General features: G+C 30.4%; 1 protein-coding gene across 4 annotated transcripts in view; it reads right to left on the minus strand.

Moving 5' to 3' along the window:
- The window catches only part of LOC128864120 (uncharacterized), an 89,900-nt gene extending 65,342 nt beyond the window's left edge, over positions 1 to 24,558 (minus strand). For 2 of the 4 annotated variants that reach the window (XM_054103635.1, XM_054103629.1), the window contains exon 1: positions 23,767 to 24,558. In XM_054103635.1, the coding sequence (XP_053959610.1) occupies positions 23,767 to 23,792 (26 nt within the window). In that variant the 5' untranslated portion in view covers positions 23,793 to 24,558. Of the gene's footprint in view, positions 1 to 7,929; positions 8,765 to 23,766 lie in introns of those variants that run through there. The other 2 variants (XM_054103631.1, XM_054103632.1) reach the window with 2 other exon arrangements.
- Between the last annotated feature and the right edge of the window lie 269 nt (positions 24,559 to 24,827).

Consider the following 24,827-nt stretch of genomic DNA (forward strand, 5'->3'; position numbering starts at 1 on the left):
AATCGCTTTAAAAAAGTGCTTCTGCGAAGTTTGCTAAGGAACTTAAAATGACAAAAAAAAAAATGTATTATACTCATTTATGTATGTACAAATGTACACTCACATATTTTACCAAGCACGTGGGATGATGTTATAATATGAATTTTCAGGGAGCGAAAATAAAAAGTTCTATAGACGATTTATTACACATAAATATATACAAATATATATTTGCTATGGCAAAAATTTCCATGGAAAATATAAATTTGGTATACTCAGTACACCTTAATGTGATCCGTCAAGCCTGGCTGGTTAATGGTGCGGTAAAAAAAACAGGATTTGCTGTCAAGCAGGAATTGCGTTGAAAGAGTAGGGCTAGACAGTCATAGAGCCTTACGCTGTTAAGAGCTGCCATTTGAAAAGGCGAAATATACAAAGTAATATTTTAGATAATGAAGTAATAATGTCTGAAATGCCCAAAAATATATTCTTTATCAAAAGAATTCATCTTTTATGGCAACAGACACCGCTAACCTACTGAATCGAATGAGAAACTTGACGAACTTTGATTTAAAGGGATTGCGGAAGAAATACTGCAAAATTTGTTGAAAATGTATACTGCGACACATACAAAATTCTGTTAAAACCAAATGAGGCTCAATAAAATATTAGTACAACTTTTTATGGAATCAAACTTACCGTAAATTCCATGTGTAAGCAAATCATTACCATAAATTCCAGTGCAAAAAAAAAAAATAATAAAAGTTGGAATTCTCCCACAATCCGCTTTTATTTCGCATTGGAATATACAGGAATTATTTGTTCAAATAGAATTCATGATAAGGCATAATAAATATCTAATTTATAATGCGATATAATTTTTGTGGTGATACCAAAGGCGAAGTTATGCGAAATATATAAAATCTTTCAAGGCCGATAGCCCCAGATGTTAGTTGCCTTACTACTGAAATTTAAAAGAATTTTATAAATATTATTAATTTTTAGATTTCACCAAAATTTAAAATTAATGCATTAAGAGATATCTCCTAGTTTCTTCTCAATAGTCGTTAGTCTTAGCTATCAGTGAGTGTCGTAATGAAATGTAATGCAATTATTCAAAGTAATAAAGAAATAAATAAAATTTAAATAAATAAAATAAAATTTAAATAAATAAAATAAAATTTAAATAAATAAAATAAAATTTATAAAACATAAATATTTTTTAATTTTTTCCCAAAACCAATTAAAAAGACATATATTTCTGAAACAATTTTATTTATTTATTAAAAAAATGTGTGCAAACATTTGTTTGGAATTTTTTGTAATTTTTGAAAAACACTCCCTTAGATTTTCTTCTTCTAAGTTTGATGGGAAGTTGTGATGTGCACAGATAGTTTTGAATTGAAATCTCTTAAGCCCATTTTATAATTTAAGAGCTCTAATTTTTCACGGTAAGAACATGATTTTTAAATAAAAAAAAAATTTAATTAAAATTTTTGGAAATTTTTTTGCCATTTTTGATAAACACCCCCAAGATCTTTTTTTAATTTTTTTTTTTTAAATTTATGTATGAAGACATTTAAGGGAAACCTCTTAGGTACTTTTACAAATAATTTTTTTTTTTTGGCATCAATCTTTTCTTTTTTTCCCAGCAAAAACATAATTTTTAAATAAAAATATTTCTGAAACAATTTTATTTATTTTTTATTATTTTTTTATTCAATTTTTATATAAAAAAAATTTTGAAACAAAAACATTTTTCAATTGAAAACTTAGATTCTTTTTTATAATTTAATGGAAAAAAAATGTTTTTAATTAAAAAAATTATTTTTTTTATTCAAAATTTTTCGAATTTTTTTTTTGCCATTTTTATAAAAACCCCGCAGAACTCTTTTTATTTTTTATTTAAAGTTATGGTATACATACACACAGCAACTAAAAACAGTCTTTCACAAGAAAATATCTATTTTTGAAATAAAAATATAAGAAAAACAATTTTATTTGATTTGTTAAAAAATTTTTTTTTTTGTCGTTTTTGAAAAACACCAAGTAACTTTTAGACATTTTTTCAGGAAAAGTATATTTCTTATATAATACAATATTTGAGAAAAATATTTATTTAAAAGTAGTAAGAGTAGTCTTTGAAGAAAGTATCTGTTTTTATAAAAAAAAACAACAGAGAAACAATTTTATTTAATTTGCTCAAAAAAATTTGTTGTCATTTTTGAAAAATGTTTCTCAGAGATCTTTTTTTATTTATTTTCTATTAAAAATTATGGTACACTTACTATATATTTTTCGCAGCAAATTCTGAGTTTTTTTTTTTTCAAAACAAAAAAATTATATTTCAAGAAAAAATCTATTTTTGAAATCAAAATATTTGAGGTTGTTTCTTTCTTAATTTAATTAAAAAACAAAAACCAAAAAAAAAACCTTTTCTTTTTGTTTTGTCATTTTTTTAAAAACAACCTTTTACAATTTCTGTATCGATTTATTTTTTATTGAAAACTATGGTATAGATATTTTTGAAGCGAAACTCTTAGGTTCTTTTCAAAATTTAAGAAGACAAATAGCTTTCGGGGAAAAATATTGTTTACAAATAAGTTATTAGTAAAAATTTTATCTGATTTGTTCAAAATTTCTGGAGAAAAAATTTCTGTTTGCTTATTTCTGAAAAACACCAGATTTTTTTTTTTTTATTAAATTATTGAATATAGTATAGATAGGCATTTGTAAATTAAAATTTCTTAATTCCTTTCGAAATAAAAAAAAAAAAATTGAGGGCAATATACTTTTTAAATAATACTTGATAAAATTTTTACATAATTTATTCAAAATTCCTGGATTGTTTTTTTAGTAAAACCCTCAAATAATTGTCTTATTTTCTTCAATACTGCCCTAGGCTATACTCTGTAATTTCTGTAAATTTCATAATGGGATTTCCATAACTTTTTGGGAAACATTTAAATACGTACAGTCTCCGGTATGATTTACGTGGATGCATGCCGACATCGACCTTACCCCGCGGTGCTCAAAAGCACAGCGCGTCAAATTATTGCACTGATCAGCGCCCCAAAACCATAAAACATTTACGGTGCGAAATGGTAGAGTGGAATGGACATACTAGCCAACTTGGTGGAGTTCGTACCTGTGGTACTTAGATACGTACAGTAAATCAGTGAAGCATACCGCTCTCTAAGCGCCCTTGCTGATCGTCTATGTGTGTACGTGCTATAGTACATCACAACACCGGCGCCGCCATAACCCAGAGAGAAATTTGACTTCACTTGATATTTCTAATTGATGCCAGTTTTTTAGAGAAATTAAAACGAAGATTGACAAAACGCGTCATTCTAATTCTCACAAAAGACGCACGTTTTTATAGAATTAAGAAAACAATTTTTTGCTGATTTTAATTTATTCCACGCGCCCGCTTTTTAGTTTTTTTCTTGTCACGCTTTACTTACTGATCTACGTACATACAAAACTTTTTCATTCAACTCTCAACTCAACTATTTCTGTAATTTCTCGCTTTGACTACAAGCCATTTTTCAATTCATTTCAAATTTATTATTGCGCCTAGTTACCGCTAATGTGTAAACTATTAACCCCCAACACGTAATCCGATTGTAATCCAATTGTGTGTGACTGGGCGGCGGGCAAAGCGTGCGATCGAACGAGCGATGAGGTAATATTTCTTCACACATTCTCCGCTACAAAAATAAATCAAATAAAATAAAATACGAAACACAAAATAAGCGTGGGGCCATAGGAAATTTTTTGCACATATGTACACACATGCACACATGCATAGGTACACAGACACACAAAGGCTCATGAGCAATTGTAGCATTCTAACTGCTAATGGGCAACTATACAAAAATGGAGTTGCAAATTTTCGAACAAAAGTGTCAATAGCGAATTGCGAACAACTTTGTGGTGTGGTGACGAAATCACACAGTTGAAATGAACAAAACATAGAATTCGAAAGAAGTGTGTAGGTATGCATGTATGTATGTATGTATGGAATTATGCTCTCATGCAGGTGTGCATAAATTTTTACATACTACATACATACGCACATATCTACTTGCTCAAATCAGGCAGAACTGACACTTGTTCGAGCTGCTGCTGCTGTTGCTTTGATTAGCGTTTAATTTTTTTCCTGATTATCTCATACTCATTTATTGTTCTACAAATGTTATTGTTATTGAGTGTATTATTTGTGTTAAGATAAGGTTGGGTGACGACAATCTTGTGAAAACTTAGTGTGATTATTGCACGCATAAACATTTGCTGTTATCTCATTGCAAAAGTGCGAAAGCGTGCGAGAGCGCTTCGAGAGCACAACGACGCGATTTTCTCGCTCGATTCCGGAAGATGTTTGCGTGCTGCATGCGATTGCAACAATAACAAAATAATAAATGCTAATTGTTGATGTAAGTCTTCATTAGAAATTCATACAGTTTACAGAGTAGGGTGAAACAAAAGAGCTGTTGATTTTTGAATGCAAGATTATAAGTCGTTTAACACGTTGAGTGACATGTGAGCATTTTATTTTTACGAGGGTAACCGTCTAATAACAAAAAAATATGTACAGTGGCGGTTACAATAACACGAAGTAGCGGAAAATTAACCCAACTTTGGGCTGGGGATGGAGTATATAAAGAAGAGTGAGATTAAAAAAGCGGGTTTGGGATCAAAAAATATATTGATTTGATTTTTAAATGCAGCTGATGGCTATTTTATTACTGAATATAATGATGACTATTACATAAAAAAAAAAACAAAAAAAAATTAAAAAAACCAAAAAAAATTTAAAAAACCAAAAAAAAATTAAAAAAACCAAAAACAATTAAAAATAGAATAAAAACAAACATTTTAACTATAATACAGAAAAATTTAAAATAAAAAATATAAAAAAATAACGAAAATTACAAAAAAGTAACAAAAAATTAAAAAATATATAATAAAAAACAGATAAAATATTTAAAATAAAAACAAAATTAAAAACATAAGAAATATATAAAAATAAAAAACTAGAAAACAAATAAAATTAAAAATATAATAAAAAATAAAAAACAATAAAAAATATAAAAATACTTAAAAAAATATAAATAAATAAAAAGAAAAATAAGAAATATATAAAAATAAAAAAATAAAAACAAATAAAAAACAAATAAAAATAAATAAAAAATAAAATATTAAAAAAAATAAATAAAAAATAAAATATTAAAAAAAATAAATAAAAATAAAAAAGTAAAAAAAAACAATCTTAAATAAGTAACTGTAAACTTTTAAGGGGGAACGCCACAGTGAAAGTTCAAAAAAATCGATTTTTTTTGCATAAATTGTTAGTATAACTACTCAAGAAAATGTGGTAAAAATTTTAAAGCGAAATTCATTTTATTTCCGATTCTATGTGTACTTAAGTGAGCGCCCGTCGGTTCGGCCCCGCAGCGCTTGCAATACGATGCGTTATTTCAAACGCGTTTTTTCTCGAAACGACTTTTTTGATACGGTGGCAACGATTTCTCGAAGAATAATGAACCGATTTTAATTATCTTTTTTTCAAAATTTTTGTTATCGCATTGGCTATCGTTGTACGTAGCCGATTTTTAAAATTTCGAAAATAACTATTATTTTGGGCCTGTTGAAAATAAAAAGAAAATGGTGAAAAACACACATCGAAATTCAAATGACCACCATTTTGTCAAAAAAATTTACAAAATGTTTGGTTTTTTTGTTTTCAGTCGATTATTCATTGCTGTATCGCTGCCACCAGATGACGTCGTTTTTTTTTAATCATAAATTGCCTTTTGTCCGATCCTAGAATAATCATTCCTACTTACAAAAAAAAATTGCCAAAAATCGACTATTTTTTTACCCCCACAGTGGCGTTCCCCCTTAACAAACAACTTATGTGATTTTAGGGGTTTGACTTTGAGATCAATAAATTCTGCTTGCGTGAGAATATAAGTATATTCTTTTCCTCTCATCTCTATATTTCTCACGCTATTATCTGCTTGTAGCATTGCACAAACCCTTAAGTAAAAGCACTATCAACTGGTTGTCAAAAAATGCCCTCAACTGAGATCGCTTGATGCCAAAAGGCTCTTTTTTTTAACATGATTGCATAAAAATGATTGAATTACATAAAAAATCGTAACAAAAAGTCTAAAAAATTACGTAAAAATTCAGATATTTCTCAATGAAAAGTATTATTATAGCTAATAAATACATTTAAAATATTTGTTATTTTACATTTTCCAAGTCAAAGATATTATTTAGTATTTTTTTTTTTTTTTTTGTGAGATATTCTATTATTTCTAATGTTACCGTAAAAATTCTAATTTGGCATAGCAACCCCGCCAATACGCTCAAGCAAACAGACCAAGACTCACACCATCACACACTTGACTGCCTGTCAAACTCACACAAAGGGTGCCTGTCAAAAAATAGTAATAAAAAGAGAGTTTTACTTGTACTTTTGTACAATGACTTGTAATTATTTACTTCCTCTCTGTCCTTCTCTTTCCATTCCCATTTTATCTTGCTTCTCTGTCAATATTCAACTGAAGATTTACCAACATTCAGCCTGAGAGCGGCAAATATCAGAAAAATTACAAGAACGCAAACTTGTGAGACCAAACAAGTTTTCTTGGCGCGCAATTCAAAAAGATTAAAAAAAAAACGGAAAATTGCGAAAACGGAAAACTTTTCTAATGTTAACTTCTTCCGATTTAAGCTTTTTCACTGCAAATTTTCAAAATTCAGCTTTCGTGGCAATTCGTGTGGCATATTTCTTGTATGGGCATAGATATGCTTGTGAAGAACTATTTTTCTTACTGGCTAATCCTCACAAGTACAAATTTATCAAGTAAAAACTAGCAAAACAAACTTCCCCTCAAACTGAACTATCACTTTGCACTCTCAATTTCCCCTTCTTATAAGGTGTTTTTTGGGTACAAGAACAGCAAAACGTGACAGTTAGTACAAATTAATACGAACTATCGCATACGAGAACACTACTTTAGTTCATAGTTTCTCAAACTTCAGTTAAGTAAATCAAATTTTTCAAACTTTGACAGATGACAAATTTCCCCAGACAGCTGACAGAAGCATTCCAGTATCTAAAGACACACTCTCATACATATTCTATATGTAAGTATGTATTATGCATACAGGTGAGCGTTTAGCGCGTGTGTCTCGATTATTGCGAGCTGGATAAATTAAATAATGCAGCACACATCCACTCGCTTGCGATCCGTTATCTAGCCTACAAATCGTGTTTGAAATCAATGAAATTTGACGAAAAAAAAATATCACGCAAAAAGCTAACTACTAGTGGGATTTGATCAGTAAACAGATATATGTATGGCCAGATGTATGTTTATACACTTAAATTAGTATGATCAGCCCGCTAACAAATGTGGTTGCGTATTAGTTAGTGCCTTCACAAGTGTGTCGTACGCACTTGTGTGTGTGCGTGTACAAGTAAAGGCAACCAACTGTACAAATAACAAAACAAAAAAAACGTGTGCGCCTTTGAACGTTTAAGGTATGCTCAGCCCCCACTCCGCTCCACTCTCCTCCACCATATATTTGTCCCCTTTTTTGAATGGTTTTGAGTCTTCTAACACAATAACGAAGCACAGATATGCGAGTTAATGCCCACAGCAGCTGCAGAATACCAACAATTGCACATAAATCTAACTAAATATATTTGCTTTGCGATTTCGATTTCCGCTTTTCTTGTACCCCTTTTTCCGGACACACACATGCGCGTATTTATTATAATTTTTTTTTTTTAATTTGTTCTTTTGATTTATCTGCTCCATTTGCAGTATCATTCGACGACAATGCAAATGTTTATTAAATAAGTTTATATGCCTACTTATAGCTTATTTAGATAACAATAAAATTATTAACAGAAAAAAATTTGCTTACATACACAGAAAGCGCATAAACACTATGCCAAAGGCGCTGCTGCGGCTGCAAGTGAGATTTATTTTTTATTAATTCCAACACAACAACACAATGTTTATGTAAAAAAATGCTAGCACTGTGAATTCTTTATTGTTTATCTTTCTTTTCTTGTGCAGAAATGAGATTTAAAAAAAAATTCCAGTTCACTTCATTCACAATTTTCACTCAGTTTGTTATAAACATTTGCGTTTGCTTGTTTGCAGTTGTTTGCCACTTTCTATAAATTACTGTAATTTCTCTGCACTATTTCACAAAAATTTCTATTTCAATTCTGGCTTTCGCCAACTTTTTTCAACCTTTTTCATATTCAAACGCTACTAGTTTTCTTTTTTTAGTTTTTTAGTTCTTCACGCGCCGCTTCTCATACGAAGGGAAAAAGCGTGTGCGCGCTGCAGTCAGATTCGCAAAGTACTGGCTGCCAGCGGCAAGCAAAAGCTTTCCAAGAACTCTTGCCAGCCATATAGCGCATAGCTTTTTTGCGCGCGTTTCACCCAGACCTACTGCCCCTTTTGCCCTCCTTTATCACCTTGCCTACCAACTATACCATACGAGTCCTATAAGCGCCTGCTAAATGCTCATTCTACAGAGCAAAGTGCAACAACACTCTCTGGCCCCACTCACATACTCTCACTTTTACCCACACTAGCTCTCTTTCTCTTCTCCGCTCCTACGGAACTCAATCGTAAACAAACTAAAAAAATAAAAGTAAAAAAAGTATTGTATATACAGTGAAAATTGCGCAAATTTATTGAAGTGTAGAAGCGAATACATATTTACGTTTTTTTGTGTTTTTTTTGCGAAAATAATACGTAAACTTTTCTTTTATCAATACTTTTTTCATTTATTCAAAATTTTTACATATTTTGTTTTTCAAATCATTCATTTATTTGATCATTGAAATCGTTTGTTTACTTTATTATGGAAATTCTTTATTTATCTTAGTTGGAATTTTATTCATTGAAATTTTGTTATTTTTATTGAAATTTTGCATTGCATTCATTTCAAATTTATTTTCTCAATTTAATTATAATTATTTATTTTATTTTTGATATTCTTTAATTTCTCATTGATTTAATTTTTGGATTTCTTCCATTGCTTTTACTTTTAAATTTGCTCGTTTTTTATTTCCGATTTTTCCCATTCATTTTATTTTCAAAATGTTTTCATTTACTCCATTTTACGACATTTTTTCAGTTTTTTTATTTTTGAAACTTTTTAATTTCTCATTGATTTATTTTTTGCATTTCTTCCATTCCTGATACTTTTTAAATTTGCTCGTTTTTTATTTCTGATTTCCCCATTAATTTGATTTTCCAAAATTTATTATTTATTATTTATTACATTTTATTAATATAAATTTTTTCAGTTTTTTATTTTTGAGGCTCCTTAATTTTTTATTAAATTAAATTTCACATTTCTTCAAGGTTTTTTTACTTTTGACATTTGTTCAGTTTTTATTGCCGATTTTTCTCATTTTTTCAGTTTTTAATTTATTACATATTTTTTAATTGATTTTAATTTTTCATTACATTATTTTTTACTTTCCTTGTTTAAGAAAAAAAAAAAGTTTTTTATTAATTTTATTTTATTTTATTTGTCATTTATTTTATTTTCCAAGTCATACATTTAATTACTTAAATTTGCCAATAACGATTTTTTTTATTTCTCCCTTAGTTTATTGCTTGCTTTTTTATTTAAATATCGAAATTATATATTTTTTTGGGGTTTTCATTCATTCAATTTGTTTTAATTATTAAATTAAATTCGTTTTAATTATTAAATTCATCTTTTATGATTTATTGAAACTTGTTTTATTTCTATTTTTTCGTTTTTTCCCAATTACTTCATTTAATTACATATTATTTTACTTTAGTTAAATTTATTTTGTTTTATTTTTCCATGTTTTCTTTCATGTTTGCTTGATTTTCATTAACTATTTAGAAAATTTTCTGAGTAATTTTAACATTTTTTTAAATTGCTTTAGTTTTGTGTAAAATAATAATTTCTTCTCATTTATTGTATTTTCGTATTTTTTAATTCTCGTTGTTTTTATTTTTTTTTTCTTTTCTATCTATTTATTTATTTTTTTAATTTTTCTTCTTATCTGTGTTTTTCATTCTTTATTTTTTTTGCAATTTTTTTATTTTTTTTTTGTTTTTTATTATTACTTTTTTTTGGTTCCAATAGTTTTCATCATTTTTTGTTTTTTGTACTTTTTTGCACTGTTTCTGTGTATATATTTTTATATTTTTATGTAATTTTATACAACATATTTTTGAAAATTTTTTTGTAATTTTTTCGAATGTTGGTTACTCTTTTGCACACTTTTTTATTTTTTTCGATTCTTTTTTCAATATTTTTTTATGGTTATTTTTGTTTTTTATTATTATTTACAATAATTTATTTTTAGTTTCTAGTTACATGTTTTAAAAATTTTTTTTTTTTATTTTTTGTTTTTAATTTTTTTATTTTTATTTTTTTTTTTTTTTGTAATTTTTTTTAATTCTTTTTTAATTTTTTTTTAATTTTGTTTTAGTTTTATTCTTAAATTTTTTTTTTGAATTTTTTTTTTGTTTATTTAAATTTTTTTTTAATTTTTCTTTAATTTTTTAATGTTTTTTTTTAACTCTTTGCACTCGGAATGCCAGCACTGCTGGCGTGAGCATTTATTTCGGTAATTCGAAATGCAGACTCTAGAAAACTATTGTATAAGATGTGAAATTTTATAAATTTTCTCAATAAATTCATGTAAAAATTATATATTTTAATGTTTTATTTTTTTAACTAAAAACGCATTTGATGATAACACACAACAACAACAACAACTTTTTTGATGATAAAATATATATATCATTATCGAGTTGTTGGAAGGAAATGTGAAAATGGTATCCGAGTGCAAAGGGTTATTTTTTTTATTTTTTTATATTCTTTTTATATATAGTTTTTTTTACTTTTTTTTAATTTTTTTTACTTTGTTTTTTCCAATTAGTTCTTCTACTAAATTTTATTATATATTTAGTTTTTTTTTAATGTCCGTCATTTATTTTATTTTATTACATTTCATATTAATTTTGATTATTTCGTTTTATTTGTCTTTAATATTTTTAACAAAATTATTTATTTATTTTTTTTTTATTTTTTTGTTTTCGTTTTATAATTGTAGATATTTCTTGCATAATTTTGTATTTACTTAATTGTATAAGTGCTTATTAAAATTTTCTTTTATTGGCTTTTTATTTATATTTTTTAAATTGGACTTTTTAGTTTACTTGACTTTTAAAACTTTTTGTTGACTTTCTTTTTGATAGAATTTTTTTTTCCTTCATTGAAAAAAATTTTTTTTTTCTTTAATTTTTTATTTATTTTTTCTTTAATTTTTTATTTATTTTTCTTTAATTTTTTATTTTATTTTATCTTTACTTTTGTCTTTATTTCGTTTAATTAATTTAAACTTTTTTTAATTAAATATATTTTATTCGCTATTCTTATTCAATATTATTATTATTCATATTTATTTGTTTTTCATAATTATTCATTTCTTGATCCATCGTTTTTAATTTCATTTTTTTCAACAACCAATTTTGAAATTTTTTTTTTCGTTTTTATTTTAATTTTTTCTTTCCATACGTAAATTTTTATTCCTTCCTTACTTTAAAATTTATCTTCGCATTTCCATTGAATAACTTCCGTTGTGTATACGCAAAATTCCTGTGAAGGTCAATCGCGTTGACAAACACACAAACCACATAACTGCTTGCATTACGCATACGAAGCGTTGTACGGAATCAGGCGCGTTAAAGGCAATTGCTCGCATTCAATATTTTCAATTGTATTGCCACTCAACGTTAATCGAGGCAAATTATATTATCAATCTCGGCGCGCAGACAGCACAATTTTTCTGTTTACTTTGCTTGTGAGCGTAAAACAAAACACACACACACATGCACGATCGCAAAGAGCAAGAAATATTGAGTGGATATGTATGTATGTACATATTTGGCAATGCGGAAGCGCATCTTTCGAATGCCAGTGTATCTCAAACTGTGCTGGCTGGAAGCAATCGCTTTAGCTGGCTGTCATATTAGGAACAAAGGATGTTTTTGTATGTGTGAATGAATGTTTGCTTTTATTTTTTGCGTTCAAAGTTACTTTGTTTCCCTCGAATTTGTGTAAGCTCTTCAATATGCACATTTTTGTATAATATTTTAATTAAAAAATAGTAAAAACGAATTGAAAGTAATTTCCTGGTATTGATAAGAGTTTTGGATTTACCGAAAGAAAGAATTCTGTTTGCATTTGTTTCGTGTATTTTCTGTAGTTTCATTTGATTTATTAGGTTTCATGGGAAAACTACTTAGGATTTTCTAGAATCATAAGAAAGTTCGATATTGCGCTTTTTCTAATTAAAAACTAGTTTAACATTGGGGAGCTCCGATTGCTTTAAAAACGCAATAAGTGAACACTTTGTAGTATAATAAAATTTATAAGACATTCTCATTAGAAATATATGGAGAGCATGGAGACGTAGCAGATAATTGTTCAGCTCGCTAGGATGGATTTCAGTAGTATCAAAGTTATGACTTTAAAGAACAACTTTCAAAACAAATACAGTGCACAACAAAGTGATTCACAGATGCCTCAAAGACCTGTTCCATCTAAACTCACTGCATCAGTAGGTTTCTGAAACGGGCTAATGAGGAAAATAGTATGTACGGAAATCTTTGTTTTGTCAAAAAGAAGTTCTGGAAGTCTTCTTTTCGCCAACTAAAAAATAGAGAATATTATTTCAAGCCAACGATTTTAATAAGTTATAGCTATTAAACAGAGAAGGGAGTAATTAATAATTGCGATTTTTGGCACCTGAATGCTTACTTCCGCAGGTGTGAAAATATAAAATAAGTGCTTCATAAAATTATATTTCTTTTAAACCGATTTGTCACCTTCAAATTTTATAAATGTTTGGCACTCCTACAATTCAATTCAGCTAAGTTTTACCGATCAGCGCACACTGTGCCCAAACGTGAGTACTTATAAAAGTACTCATAATTTTTTATAAATATTTACACCTGGGCGATTTTTTTCTGTTTAATCTAGTAAAAAAAAAAACACTACGGGGAACGCGTTTTAACAGCCGCAACAGCTGAAAGAAAGTAATGGAAAAATGGAATACGCCTTTGATGGCTACACCAGAAATAGAGCTCCAGAAATTTTTCGGGAGCTGGATTAAGCACTGGCATAAGTGCGTGGCAGTTGATGGCGAATATTCTAAAGGTGTTAATACAGTACTACTTTTAAGAAATAAACTTGTATTTTGTATTTGATGAATATATTACAGGAACTTTTTCATCAAAGTGGTAACTTGAAGGTCAGAGTAAAGCTAACGATGAAAAGACGGCAGTTGGTTCTAAGTAACCGGAACGACCCGGATTTATATTCGGCCAGGGCTGTCAGCAGCATTCCCCGAATATGTATGGGGAATGTTTATGCTACAACAACAACAACATAAAAACACGAGAGAACTTGCAATTAAGAATGCGCGGCAATTTTTCTTTGACGAAGGGCGACTGATGCTCCAGAGAAAAAACAATAACCAAAAATATTTCTTTAACTTGCATTTTGTGCTTATTATCTTACATGAAACTATGAAACTCATGAATAAAATAGATTAGTTCTTCATTTATATTTAAAGTTCAGAATATTTTCATTATTTGCTTACAGATTTTTCAACAACTAAATAAAGAATATGCAGCAATGGCCTTATGGGGACCCGGTGGTCTAGAAATATCAAAATTTCGATTTTTTGTTTTTTTTTCGATATTTCGAAAGTATAGTATCTTAATAATATACTGTGAAATTTCCATGCGGGAATTCCCAATATTATAGCTTATACAGCCCATTATCTAGGTAGAGAGCGATCCGCGCGCTCCTGTTCCTCAAACTTTAATGGGTTAGGGGTAGTCAGTGATGATTTTCAATAATTTTTTTTGCTAGTCAGTAGAAAATGCAAAAAACAAATTAATTTTTTTTTTTTAATTTTGACTACCCCTAACCGCTTAAACTCGTTTATCTCGAAAGGACCATCTTCGGCCTGGTGTAGTAAAAAAAAAACAAAAAAACTATTCAACCGAATCGTCTGAAATTTCAATATGTTGTTCACAACATCAATGGCTATCGCCCGTACTACAATCATACTATTATTTTAATTATTTCGTATTTTTTTTTATTAAAAAACTGAAAACCCGACTTTTAGAGTGTCAAATGCAAAACCGTGCCATTTTGTCGAATTTTTTTCTTTTTTGTATTCTAGTACGGGGCATAGCTACAGTCATACTGATTACTAATTTTTTCTGCTTTTGTGTTTCAAATAAATAGAAGAGCCAAAATGGACAACATCGTCCAGGTCCAAATTTTCGAGAGCGTCAATTTCAGCGCCATTTTTAAAATTATTAAAATTAGTTTTTTTCATTTTTGTATGTAAAAGAAGTTAAATAAAAAGCCCAAAAATTTTAAATATCGTTTTTCATTTTTTTTTTTATTGTAAAAAAAATTCCTGAAAATACCCTAAATTTTGGAGCTCTAGACCACAGGTACCCCCTAAAGCTCTTCTTCAAGAATATATTGAAATACTATCAAATTAATTATATTGCGCCCCGAAGAAGATTGTTTTGCAGCCCATACATTTTTTGTAATGAAATGTAATAAAGTAATCTTCTTTTTTGTCTTCATTTAAATAAATTTTATGTTCAATTTAGTAATAAATATATTTTAATATTTCCACTGCGAACTTTTATTTCCGTTCAAATTGGTTAAATAGTCGATTTAAAATTTTGCTTATCATTATTTGCATACAAACTAATTTGCTTGCTTAGGGACTTACACAAACGAAACCACATTAAAATTTTTATTTCCATAAAAAAGAAACCTCAACCTACCCAACCTCAGTCAAGTGGCAGCATTTTAATTACGATTATTAAAAAAATTTATAGAAATTAAAAAAGTGGGCAGGACCTGAGCACTAAAGTGTGCTCAAGTCTCATTGTAAGCTACATACACAAATACATACATACGTGCATGCATACATATGGGTGTATGTGCGTAATTTATATTTCCCGGTAGCTGCGCGTCATAAAATTTTGAAGCTTAACGTAAACAAAACGCAACCACACACAGCTAATAAAACTGATTAGGAAGAGCGCCACATGGCAAATACAAAGTAAATATACATATGTATGTATATGTGTGTGTACATATGTATGTATGTATATGCCAATACAGCAGACGCCGCCAAACACCACTAGTGTCGATATCTATGCTTGATTGTTTTGGCTGTCGGAATGGCGCCGCTTCGAGTGGTGAGTAGGAACGCTGGAATGTCGGTACGCTTCCAGAATCACCTGCGAACTTGCTAAACAACAATTAGCGCAGTTTACATGTCCGAATGATGTTGGCGACCGAACGGCCGTACGAGCGACTAATCAACTGTCCATGCGTTTATTGAACAGTCGACAAGCATGAGTGTCCCGGCGTTGGCTGAGTCAGCCATTGTGCAATCCACAGAACAATGCACTAGCATGCTGAGATAAATACGGACGGATGTATGTATGTATGTATGTAAACAAAGAATATGCCACTCAGATAGCAACAGAAGTCATATTAATTAACGGTCCAGTAAATCAAAGCAGCCAATTGATAAATATCGATTTATTATCGCACAATATTGATTAGCATAATTTGCACGATTTAACCCCTTTCACTCGAAGTTGGTGACACTGGAATTATTGGCGTAATTTAGGCAGCGGTGTATTAGCGGTGTGTTCCAACGAATCTCTCGCACTGATTTGCATCGAAATATTTATGAATCATTTTAATTATCCTACAAAAGTATGGTGGAATAGTAGTAGTCAGTTGTTCGTTGGTGGGATTCAGCGAATTTTAATTATTTTTGAGGATTAAGTCATTGTTTATGGAAATATTTTCATTGAAGCGTTAATTACTGTGTATTTGCAGGCAACAGGTGAACAGAGCAGTTAAAATCTACTTTCAGCGAAGCAACGAAAATAACAGAAAAACAAAAAAATTTCACATTTTTGGGCAATGAATGTGCATCGCAAATATTTTTATGACAATTGATAGTTGTGTAGATAATTTTTGATTTTTTGAGTTATGACGTTCGTCGAGCAATAAGCGATATGGGAAATTTACATTTAAAAATTTACAAATTTAAATTACAATTTTGTTTTTTTTTTTGTTAAATAATTTTTTATTGTTAAATAATTTTTTATTGTTAAATAATTTTTTATTCTTAATAAGGGAGGCAGAGTAAATTTCAAATTTTGAAGAATTTTTCTCGAATTTTTGATTTTTTGAGTTATGATGCTCGTCCAGCAATTAAGCGATATTTAGAAATTAAAATTTTTTTCTTTTTCGTTAAATATTTTTTTTTGTTCAAATAAATTTTTTTATTTCTTTAATTTTTTTTTTTGTTAAATTTTTTTTTCTGTTAAATATTTTTTTTTTTAGTTATGGCATTCGTCCCGATGGAGAAATTACAAAATAATTTTTTTTAGTTAAATATATTTTTTTGTTGTTAATAAGAAGGGCATAACAAATTGAAAATTTTGAAGAATTTTTTTTCGAATTTTTGTTTTTTTTTAGTTATGGCGCTCGTCCAGCAATTAAGCGATATTTTTAAGCTGCAAAATATATTTGTTTGTTTAATAATTTTTTTTGTTTGTTAATAAAGGAGCCATAGTGAATTTTGAAGATGCCTCAGAAAATTTTGAAAAATTTTTCTCGAATTTTTGATTTTTTGAGTTATGACGGTTGAAATTATAGAAATTACAAATTTTTTTGCTATAATTTTTTTTTGTTTTATATTTTTTCTTTTGTTAAATTTTTTTTTTCTGTTAAATATTTTTTTTGTTTTATAATTTTTTTCTTTTGTTAAATAATTTATTTTTTTCTGTTAAATAATTTATTTTTTTTATAATTTTTTTATTTTGTTAAATTTTTTTTCAGTTAAATAATTTTTTTTCTGTTTTATAATTTTTTTCTTCTGTTAAATAATTTTTTTTTTTCTGTTAAATAATTTATTTTGGTTTTATAATTTTTTTCTTTTGTTAAATAATTTCTTTTTCTGTTAAATAATTATTTTGGGTTTCATATTTTTTCCTTTTGTTAAATAATTTTTTTTCTGTTAAATAATTTTTTTTGTTTTATAATTCTTTTCTTTGGTTAAATAATTTTTTTTCTGTTAGATAATTTATTTTTGTTTTATAATTTTTTTCTTTTGTTAAATATTTTTTTTCTGTTAAATAATTTTTTTTGTGTTTTATAATTTATTTCTTTTGTTAAATAATTTTTTTTTCTGTAAAATAATTTTTTTTTCTGTTAAATAATTTTTGTTTTCTGTTAAATAATTTTTTTCTGTTAAATAAATTTTTTTTTGTTTTTTAATTTGTTTCTTTTGTTAAATAATTTTCTTCTGTTAAATAATTTATTTTTTTGTTTCATAATTTTTTTCTTTTGATAAATAATTTTTTTTTCTGTTAAATAATTTATTTTTGTTTTATAATTTTTTTCGGTTTTAAATATTTTTTTTTTGTTTTATAATTTTTTTTTTTGTTAAATAATTTTTTTTTTGTTAAATAATTTTTTTATCTGTTAAATAATTTTTTTCTGTTAAATAATTTTTTTTAGTTAAATAATTTTTGTTTTTTGTTAAATAATTTTTTTTTCTGTTAAATAATTTTTTTTTGTTTTTTAATTTTTTTCTTTTGTTAAATAAGTTTTTTTTTAGTTATGACATTCGTCCCGCAATTAAACGATATGTAGAAATTACAAAATAATTTTTTTTGGCGATGTCTGTCGATCGGTTGAAGCACTGGCCCGTCCGGTTCGGTAAACAATATGCTTCAAAGAAAGCCAGATCTTGTGAGAAAACAGTTTCATCAGGACAGCATTAGGAGCCGTAAAGCGATTGTTACCATAGCATTCTGCACGAACGATTTGAGGATTTGGTTATGGTTCCAGGAGGTGACGTGAATTGGCCACCATAATCGTACTATTTGGTCCGAAGGCCCTTTTTCTTATAGAGTTTTTTATACTTAGTAAGTAGGTGGATTGGTGAACGTGGGTCTCTATGCCCATAACCTCCAATCGGCCGACACCCAATTCAGCGGGATCTATGCAGCAGTCGTTGGAAATTTTACAGCTCGCATCCGTGCGAAGCTGCAGCAGACACTTGAGCGACATCATATTCCATACATAATGGTATACTTGGGCCTTTCAAATAAAAAAAAAAAAAAACGAAATTATACCTCACTCAGAACTTGTTTTTGTCCATTTAAACATCGGCTCATCCTTATTGGAAGCTCTGAATGTAGAGAAATTCAGCATGGCACCAACCAGCTTTTTACACTCCCATTAAAAAAAATTCGCGCTCCTCCCCTGACACTGGCGAAAGCGGAAGAGATAAAAAAGAACTGAATTTTTCTTCGAAGTATTTCCTCTGACAAGCAACTCGCAAATTCAAAGAATAAAAAGGGAGCAGATAACAAAAAAAAAACATTTAAATATTTATTAAACCACTGCAAGATGCTATTTGTTGCTTGACAACTTTATCTCCCACGATGTATTGGCAAAGGCAAATATTGGATGGCTGTTCCTGCATTTCTTGCATGCGATAACATACCAAGTGGGCATATTAAGATAGCAGACACAAAGTACAACAGAAAATCTGAAAAGCACTTATAAAAACAGCAACAATGTTTCGCTTATCTAAATTGATTATGAGGTTTTATAAACATTGACATTTTTGTGGAACCTGACGTCATTCGGATAATGGGCTCTGCTGCAAAAGAAAATTGAACACATTATTTTTTTGTTGGTTTGCTGTTATCTTCGACAAGCTTTTTTCTTCTTTTTAATTATCGCAGTAATGGCGATAGTAGACGATTGTGGCTGAGTTGGGCAAGAAACGCCAGTCAAGTCTTAGTTGCTGCTTTTATGGCGATATACACCTATCGGTGGATTACCCAACTTTCGGATACAATAAACGTTCATAAATTAACAGCATAGGTATTTTAATAATAATAAAAAAATAATAATAAAAAATAAAAATAAAAAAATAAGCGTGTTTTTTTTTTTTTTTATTTTAATTTTTTTTTTAATTTTTTTATTTTTATTTTTTTTTTATTTTTTTTTTTTTAATTTTTCTATCACAGTTATTGGTCTTTGGGGAGAAAAGCGTCCAACGAATGCTCCTTGCAGAATAGGCAGCAGAAGCACAAAGAGCGACTTGCCTAAATTCTATTCCAACTTTAACACTCCGTTGTGCAGCCGGGCCTGGCCAGACTTTTTCACTTTTGAAGTGAATTTAACACATTTCCATTACAGCTAACGACCTGAGCTTCCTAAATTTTTATTTTCTTTCGATTTATTGATGTAACCTTTTAAAAAGGATCCTCGAACAGGGCGAATAAAGACCAAACCCAGGTGCCCAACCGAAGGTTTTAAAAAAGATATCCAACGCAGGGTTGAACTTATTTGATGGACAACGGAGTTATGATCAGTGGGGTCTCTAAGACGAATTTCTATAGTACAATATGTTGATAGTAGCTTTTCTACATATTTAAGTAAGCCGAGTCTACAGGGCAAGTAATTTACTCATTATGTATGAGACTAGAAATGCCGCTGACACCTGCACTGCTCCACAAACCGTGTTGCCGACGCCCGATGCGCTTAAAGTAGAACTCAAATACAGGTTTTTTTCATACGCAGCAGAAATAAATTTAAGGTTCGGCCTTGAAGATTATATTGCGGAGCAACTATGCTATAGGTTACGTTAGGTAGTGCTGGCTGGTCTGTAAAAAGACTTCACTTAGACCTCAAGGGTCCATTGTGTTACCAGTGCTAAGTACTGGGAGTCAAGGATTTTGTTTGTACTATGTATTAGGTGTAAGTAGACAACAACAACAAAAAAATGGCGTTCACCGATGTGAATTAATTTAGTTTCCTGAAAAAACTGTCTTTGGATGTGAAAACCTCGAATCTTATTGGCTGCAGTCCATATCGTAGGATACATACGAAGAGATTCAACTACATAGTGAAGCTTTTTGGCACCAGGCTCTCCGTATTGAAGATGCAGAGACTAAGTGAAGGCCAAGGTAACAATAGCACAACTACAGTCTGCATATTAAATTTCATACCTGCCAAAAATTGGCATAATTAATATAAAACCCTCTAATGAAGGAACCCGTAACTACCTTTGCTTTTTTTTTTTTTTTTTTTTTTTGTCGGGACAACTAGCAAGTACAGCACTCAGACATTAATTAAGTCCATTGTACTACACTTGGATTCCCTTTTAATTTTCTTTAAATCTACCCGATCCCCGAAGAAATCTGAGTAGATCTTGTGGTGCCAAGGAGCCAAGATGGTCGCTTCTTAACACATCAGTGCCAAAGACCTCAAACCTGATTCGAGCGAAGGCGGGGCAGACGCACAGAAAGTGGTCCACCGTCTCATCCTCCGCTTCACATATTAAGCAGAGTACTGTCTAAGATGACCAACCTTTCCATGTGCTTCGCCCACAGAAAGTGGCGCGTTTTCAGTCCTTAAACTACCTTAAAAATCGCTTCACTTGCACCCTCAAGCGAAAATATGCAACACGAATTACATTTCAGACAGACCTGATTGAAGCTGCTACTCTGCTAAGCCTGCCAACGTCGACGAAAGTTTATGAAATAAGTCCCGATTTACACAAGGAAACATTTTGTGCGTGTGACCCCAAATGAAACAGCAAAAAAGAATGTTCAGTGTCCCTTCCAGATGACTTTGTGTGTAAATCGGGACTAACCAAATTATCCAGTGCTCTGGATAAAGCAAGAATACGTACCTTGACGCACTCACCCATTAGTTTCATTTTATTCTCCTTGATAGAAAATAAGCTGCAATTGCTAAACACGCAATTCTTAAGGGGGGAGCCTGCTTTAGAGGCTTAAAAAAATCGATTTTTTTTTTTTGCATAAATGTCTTCCCAAACTATCCAAGAATGTGTCCTCGAAATTTCAGAAGCAAATTCAAATATTTTCGGAGTTACAGAAGAAATTGTGAGCAAGCGTCGAGCAGGTATACGAGCGGCCGGATCGCTCGAAGTGCGATTTCTCGGTATTTTATTTTTACGATTTTTCCTAATTGGCGGAAAAGATAGGGAAAAGTTAAACGTCCTATCGAAACGAGATAACATTGATTGTATTTGGAATTAAATTATCTTCTAGTTGAACCTAAAAAACCTCAAGAAAGTTATGATTAACCCACTTTTTAAACAATCAACTTTAAAACAATGAATTTGTTTTTGCAAAAAAATGAATTTTTTTTTAATTAGCGAAAGTTGTTGAATTTCTCACTTTTTGTTTAATTTTCTTGGTTTAACTAGAAGCTAAAATATACTAAAATAAAATTTTTTTTGGGTTTTTGGTTTCAGATGAAAATTGCGACCTGCCGCACGACACATGCACAATCGAGACGCCTCGGCAAAATGCTTGTACCAGGCATAACATGACATATATTTTAATGAAAAAATTTGAGAAAACTGTTGAAATATATAACAATAAAACCTGAAAGTTTTAAAGGGCGCTCAGGCGCTCCGGAGCGTTCACAAACTTTATATGCGTTTTTCTCAAAACTATATTTTTTGAATTGGTGATCACTGTAACTTAAAAACCGTTTGGTAGATTTCAATAAAATGTATACTGCTTTTGAAAAACATAAAAAACTTGTGCCTGATCGAAAGAATTTTTTTTCAAAAATTTCGAATTTTTTAAATAATAAATTGCCGGTTTTTTTCTCGAAAATCTGAAAAATATTTACTGAGGCCGCCATATTTTTAATTTTGAAAAAAAAAAAAACTTCGTTCAGGCACAAGATTATCTGTTAATAAAACTAATTTCTCTTGTCCGATTGATTTTAGATGAATCTCCAAGGACTTGAGATGATCGCCTCAAGTGACTTCCGGAGGAACGGACTTCACACAAACGGAATAACTTCGTCAATTATAAACGTTTTTGAAATTTTGCTTAAGTCTAGCCGAAACATGATGCATTAATACTATGTTTTTATTTTTGTAAAAGTAAGCAATTGACTCGCAAATAAACTATTGAAAATCATCAGTTTTTGGGCCTCTGACTACCCCTAACCCCTTAAATTAAAACACGACATCAAGGAAATATAAAAATGAACAGTGAAAAGTCTTCAAAAAGAAATCAACTAACCCAGCGTTAAATCAATCAATGTCCTGTTGAGACTCTGAACACTGGAGCAACCCGTAGCGTATTTAACTTTCAAATGTTTAAGCACAAAACCGCAAAATTACTTGGTACACTTAACTCGCACTCTTGCATACTTCTTGTCAATGTACCAATCACATGAGGTAGCCGCTAGAAACTATTCTGTCCCACCGCATTACAAGAAGTTTATATGCATACTGCCAATTTTGCGATGTAGAAAGTCTTTTCGAACTGTTCTTTAAGAACCAAATCAGTAAGCATTTATTTTTAAACCATGATCGCAATGGCTCACCATTAATTGCAGTTGACAATATTGCCACTAATCAGTAAATGAATTACCATCACGAGTGTCGGCTGATAATTGGATCCTACTTCACATAAATAATAATAAAAAAAAATTTGGGGCTATTAAATTGTGAAATCCTAAATTACAACGCACCGTAACCGATTTACCAACAACACCGCTAATCAATAACTATGTAAATATGAATGTCGGTGCATTGGCGACGTCATCGTCGTAAAAATAAGCATCATCATAACACGTCAGGAAGTGCCAGCGTGGTCGGTCATTGACCAAATTTCAGACATCAGACAACGTTGAAGTGATTTTCTACTGCCACTAGCTAGCTTGAAAGAAACTTGCAACAAGAGTCGTAAAAATAAAAGTAAGAAAAACGTTGTTGGGAAAGAGCAAAGCCAAAAATTATGGACAACCCACACAGCCAACAACCGTTGCAGCGCCTCCGCTATGATGTAGGAAAAAAAAAAACCAAAAACAACAAAAGGAATGAACGCAACAAAGCAAGAAACCAGCTTCGATACAATAAACAAAATCATACAAACGCCAAGCGTCCAGCGTCAAACGACGACGACCGCTTTTTAGCCTCTTGCGCGTGTTGCTTTTCTTGTTGTCTTTGTTGTTTTTGTATTCTTTGTGTACATTTATAACATTTATATTCAAAATATATGTAAGTATATGGATTTGCTTGCTAGTTGGCTGCTCAGTGCGCCAGTTTGTTGGTTGTTGCTGCTGCTGTTGGGTCTGTTAAGTTGACTTGCTGGTTGGCTGTTTGCTTGCTTGTTGTTCGACTGCTTGGCTCGCTGCTAGCTGACAACGGCATTACGTCATTCACAAAAATAAACCATCGCACGGAGTAGCGCGCAGGCACGCACAACCACAGCACAACGCAGCACGGTGAAGACTCGAGGAGAACAAAAAACAGAGAGTAATGCTTCAGCACCGGTATGGTATAGGCGGAAAGCAGTTACCAGCTACGGCATTATGAGTATGGAAAGCGCGCATGTTCGACGTTGTTGTTAGTTTCCAAAGCCAAATTGTTCTACATATTTTATTTTTCAGCGCTGTTTGCGGTTATTTTTACGCAGCTACAACGCAGCGGTAGTTTTCATTCATAACAAATTTAACGATTTCTTCACAGCTGAAGCAAATGAGGAGCGATAAACGTAACCAAATAGAGTTTTGAAAATGCTAATCAAAGTGAAGTTCACTTACCTGAAGAACAATTTGACCATCTTCATGTTTCCTCGTGGCAAGAAAGCAAATTTGCTGCCCACTATTTATGTTGGTCTTTTAAGTTGACTGCTCTCTCTCTCTCTTTGTACTATAGCAAACTTTCACACGGCTGCTAATATTTGTAAATGTGGTTTGTTGCACTTTGCTTCGCCGTTGTCACTTCAGCTTCACACAAATGCACTTGTTACAACGGGCGTTAATGCTACATCTACAATTGCTGTGGATGTTGAACATTCTATTCACAGTTTACCTTGTGTAAATGGATGTGAATGCATTTTCTTTTCCTGGTTTGCACTAATTGGTTGCTCTATTGTTGTTTGTGTAACGACCGCCAGAGTTATTTCTGTTGCTATTGCTTTAGTATTTTTACAATTACTCGCTCCGAACGGTATGATTCATCGCACCTGGAACGATGATGAGGGTTGTGCGACGGCACCGACAACGACTACGACGACGACAACGACAATAGACACACCGATTGAACCAACAGACGCGGACACACCAGCGCACACGCACACACTCTCACACAGAATTCACACAACGTTGTGTTCAGCACATAACGAGAGATCACTATCCGAATTTCACTTTAAAGAATTACAAATTTCTATGACAATTAAACAATTATATTACGGAATATGTAAATAGTAAATCATTTCATGGTGGTTTTGCTGACGCAGTTTTTACGGAAATATTTTTCTATTGACGGATAACCAGAATACGAGAACAAAAAAAAACGTTGACAAATTGTTCAGCGACGACGAAAAAGCGAAAGCAAAAATGAATTGACGAAGTTGCCAGAAGAGTGCGCTGCGAGAATAAATAAGAGTATGGCGCTGCACAGATATATAAATTGAACGGCGTTAGGAATGCCACGAAGGAGCAATATCGTTAAAAAATTATAAGATATTTTATTTATTTTTATATTTTTGAAATCTAGCATATTTTCACAACAATAGACTAATGAAATCTAAATTGGTATTACTACATAATAGTCTGGGTAAAAAGAAATTGATTATTTTCTAGATAGATGGCTGCAGTGA

This window comes from Anastrepha ludens, chromosome 5, assembly GCF_028408465.1.
Source record: "Anastrepha ludens isolate Willacy chromosome 5, idAnaLude1.1, whole genome shotgun sequence".
In the NCBI taxonomy this organism is placed as follows: Eukaryota; Metazoa; Arthropoda; class Insecta; order Diptera; family Tephritidae; genus Anastrepha; species Anastrepha ludens.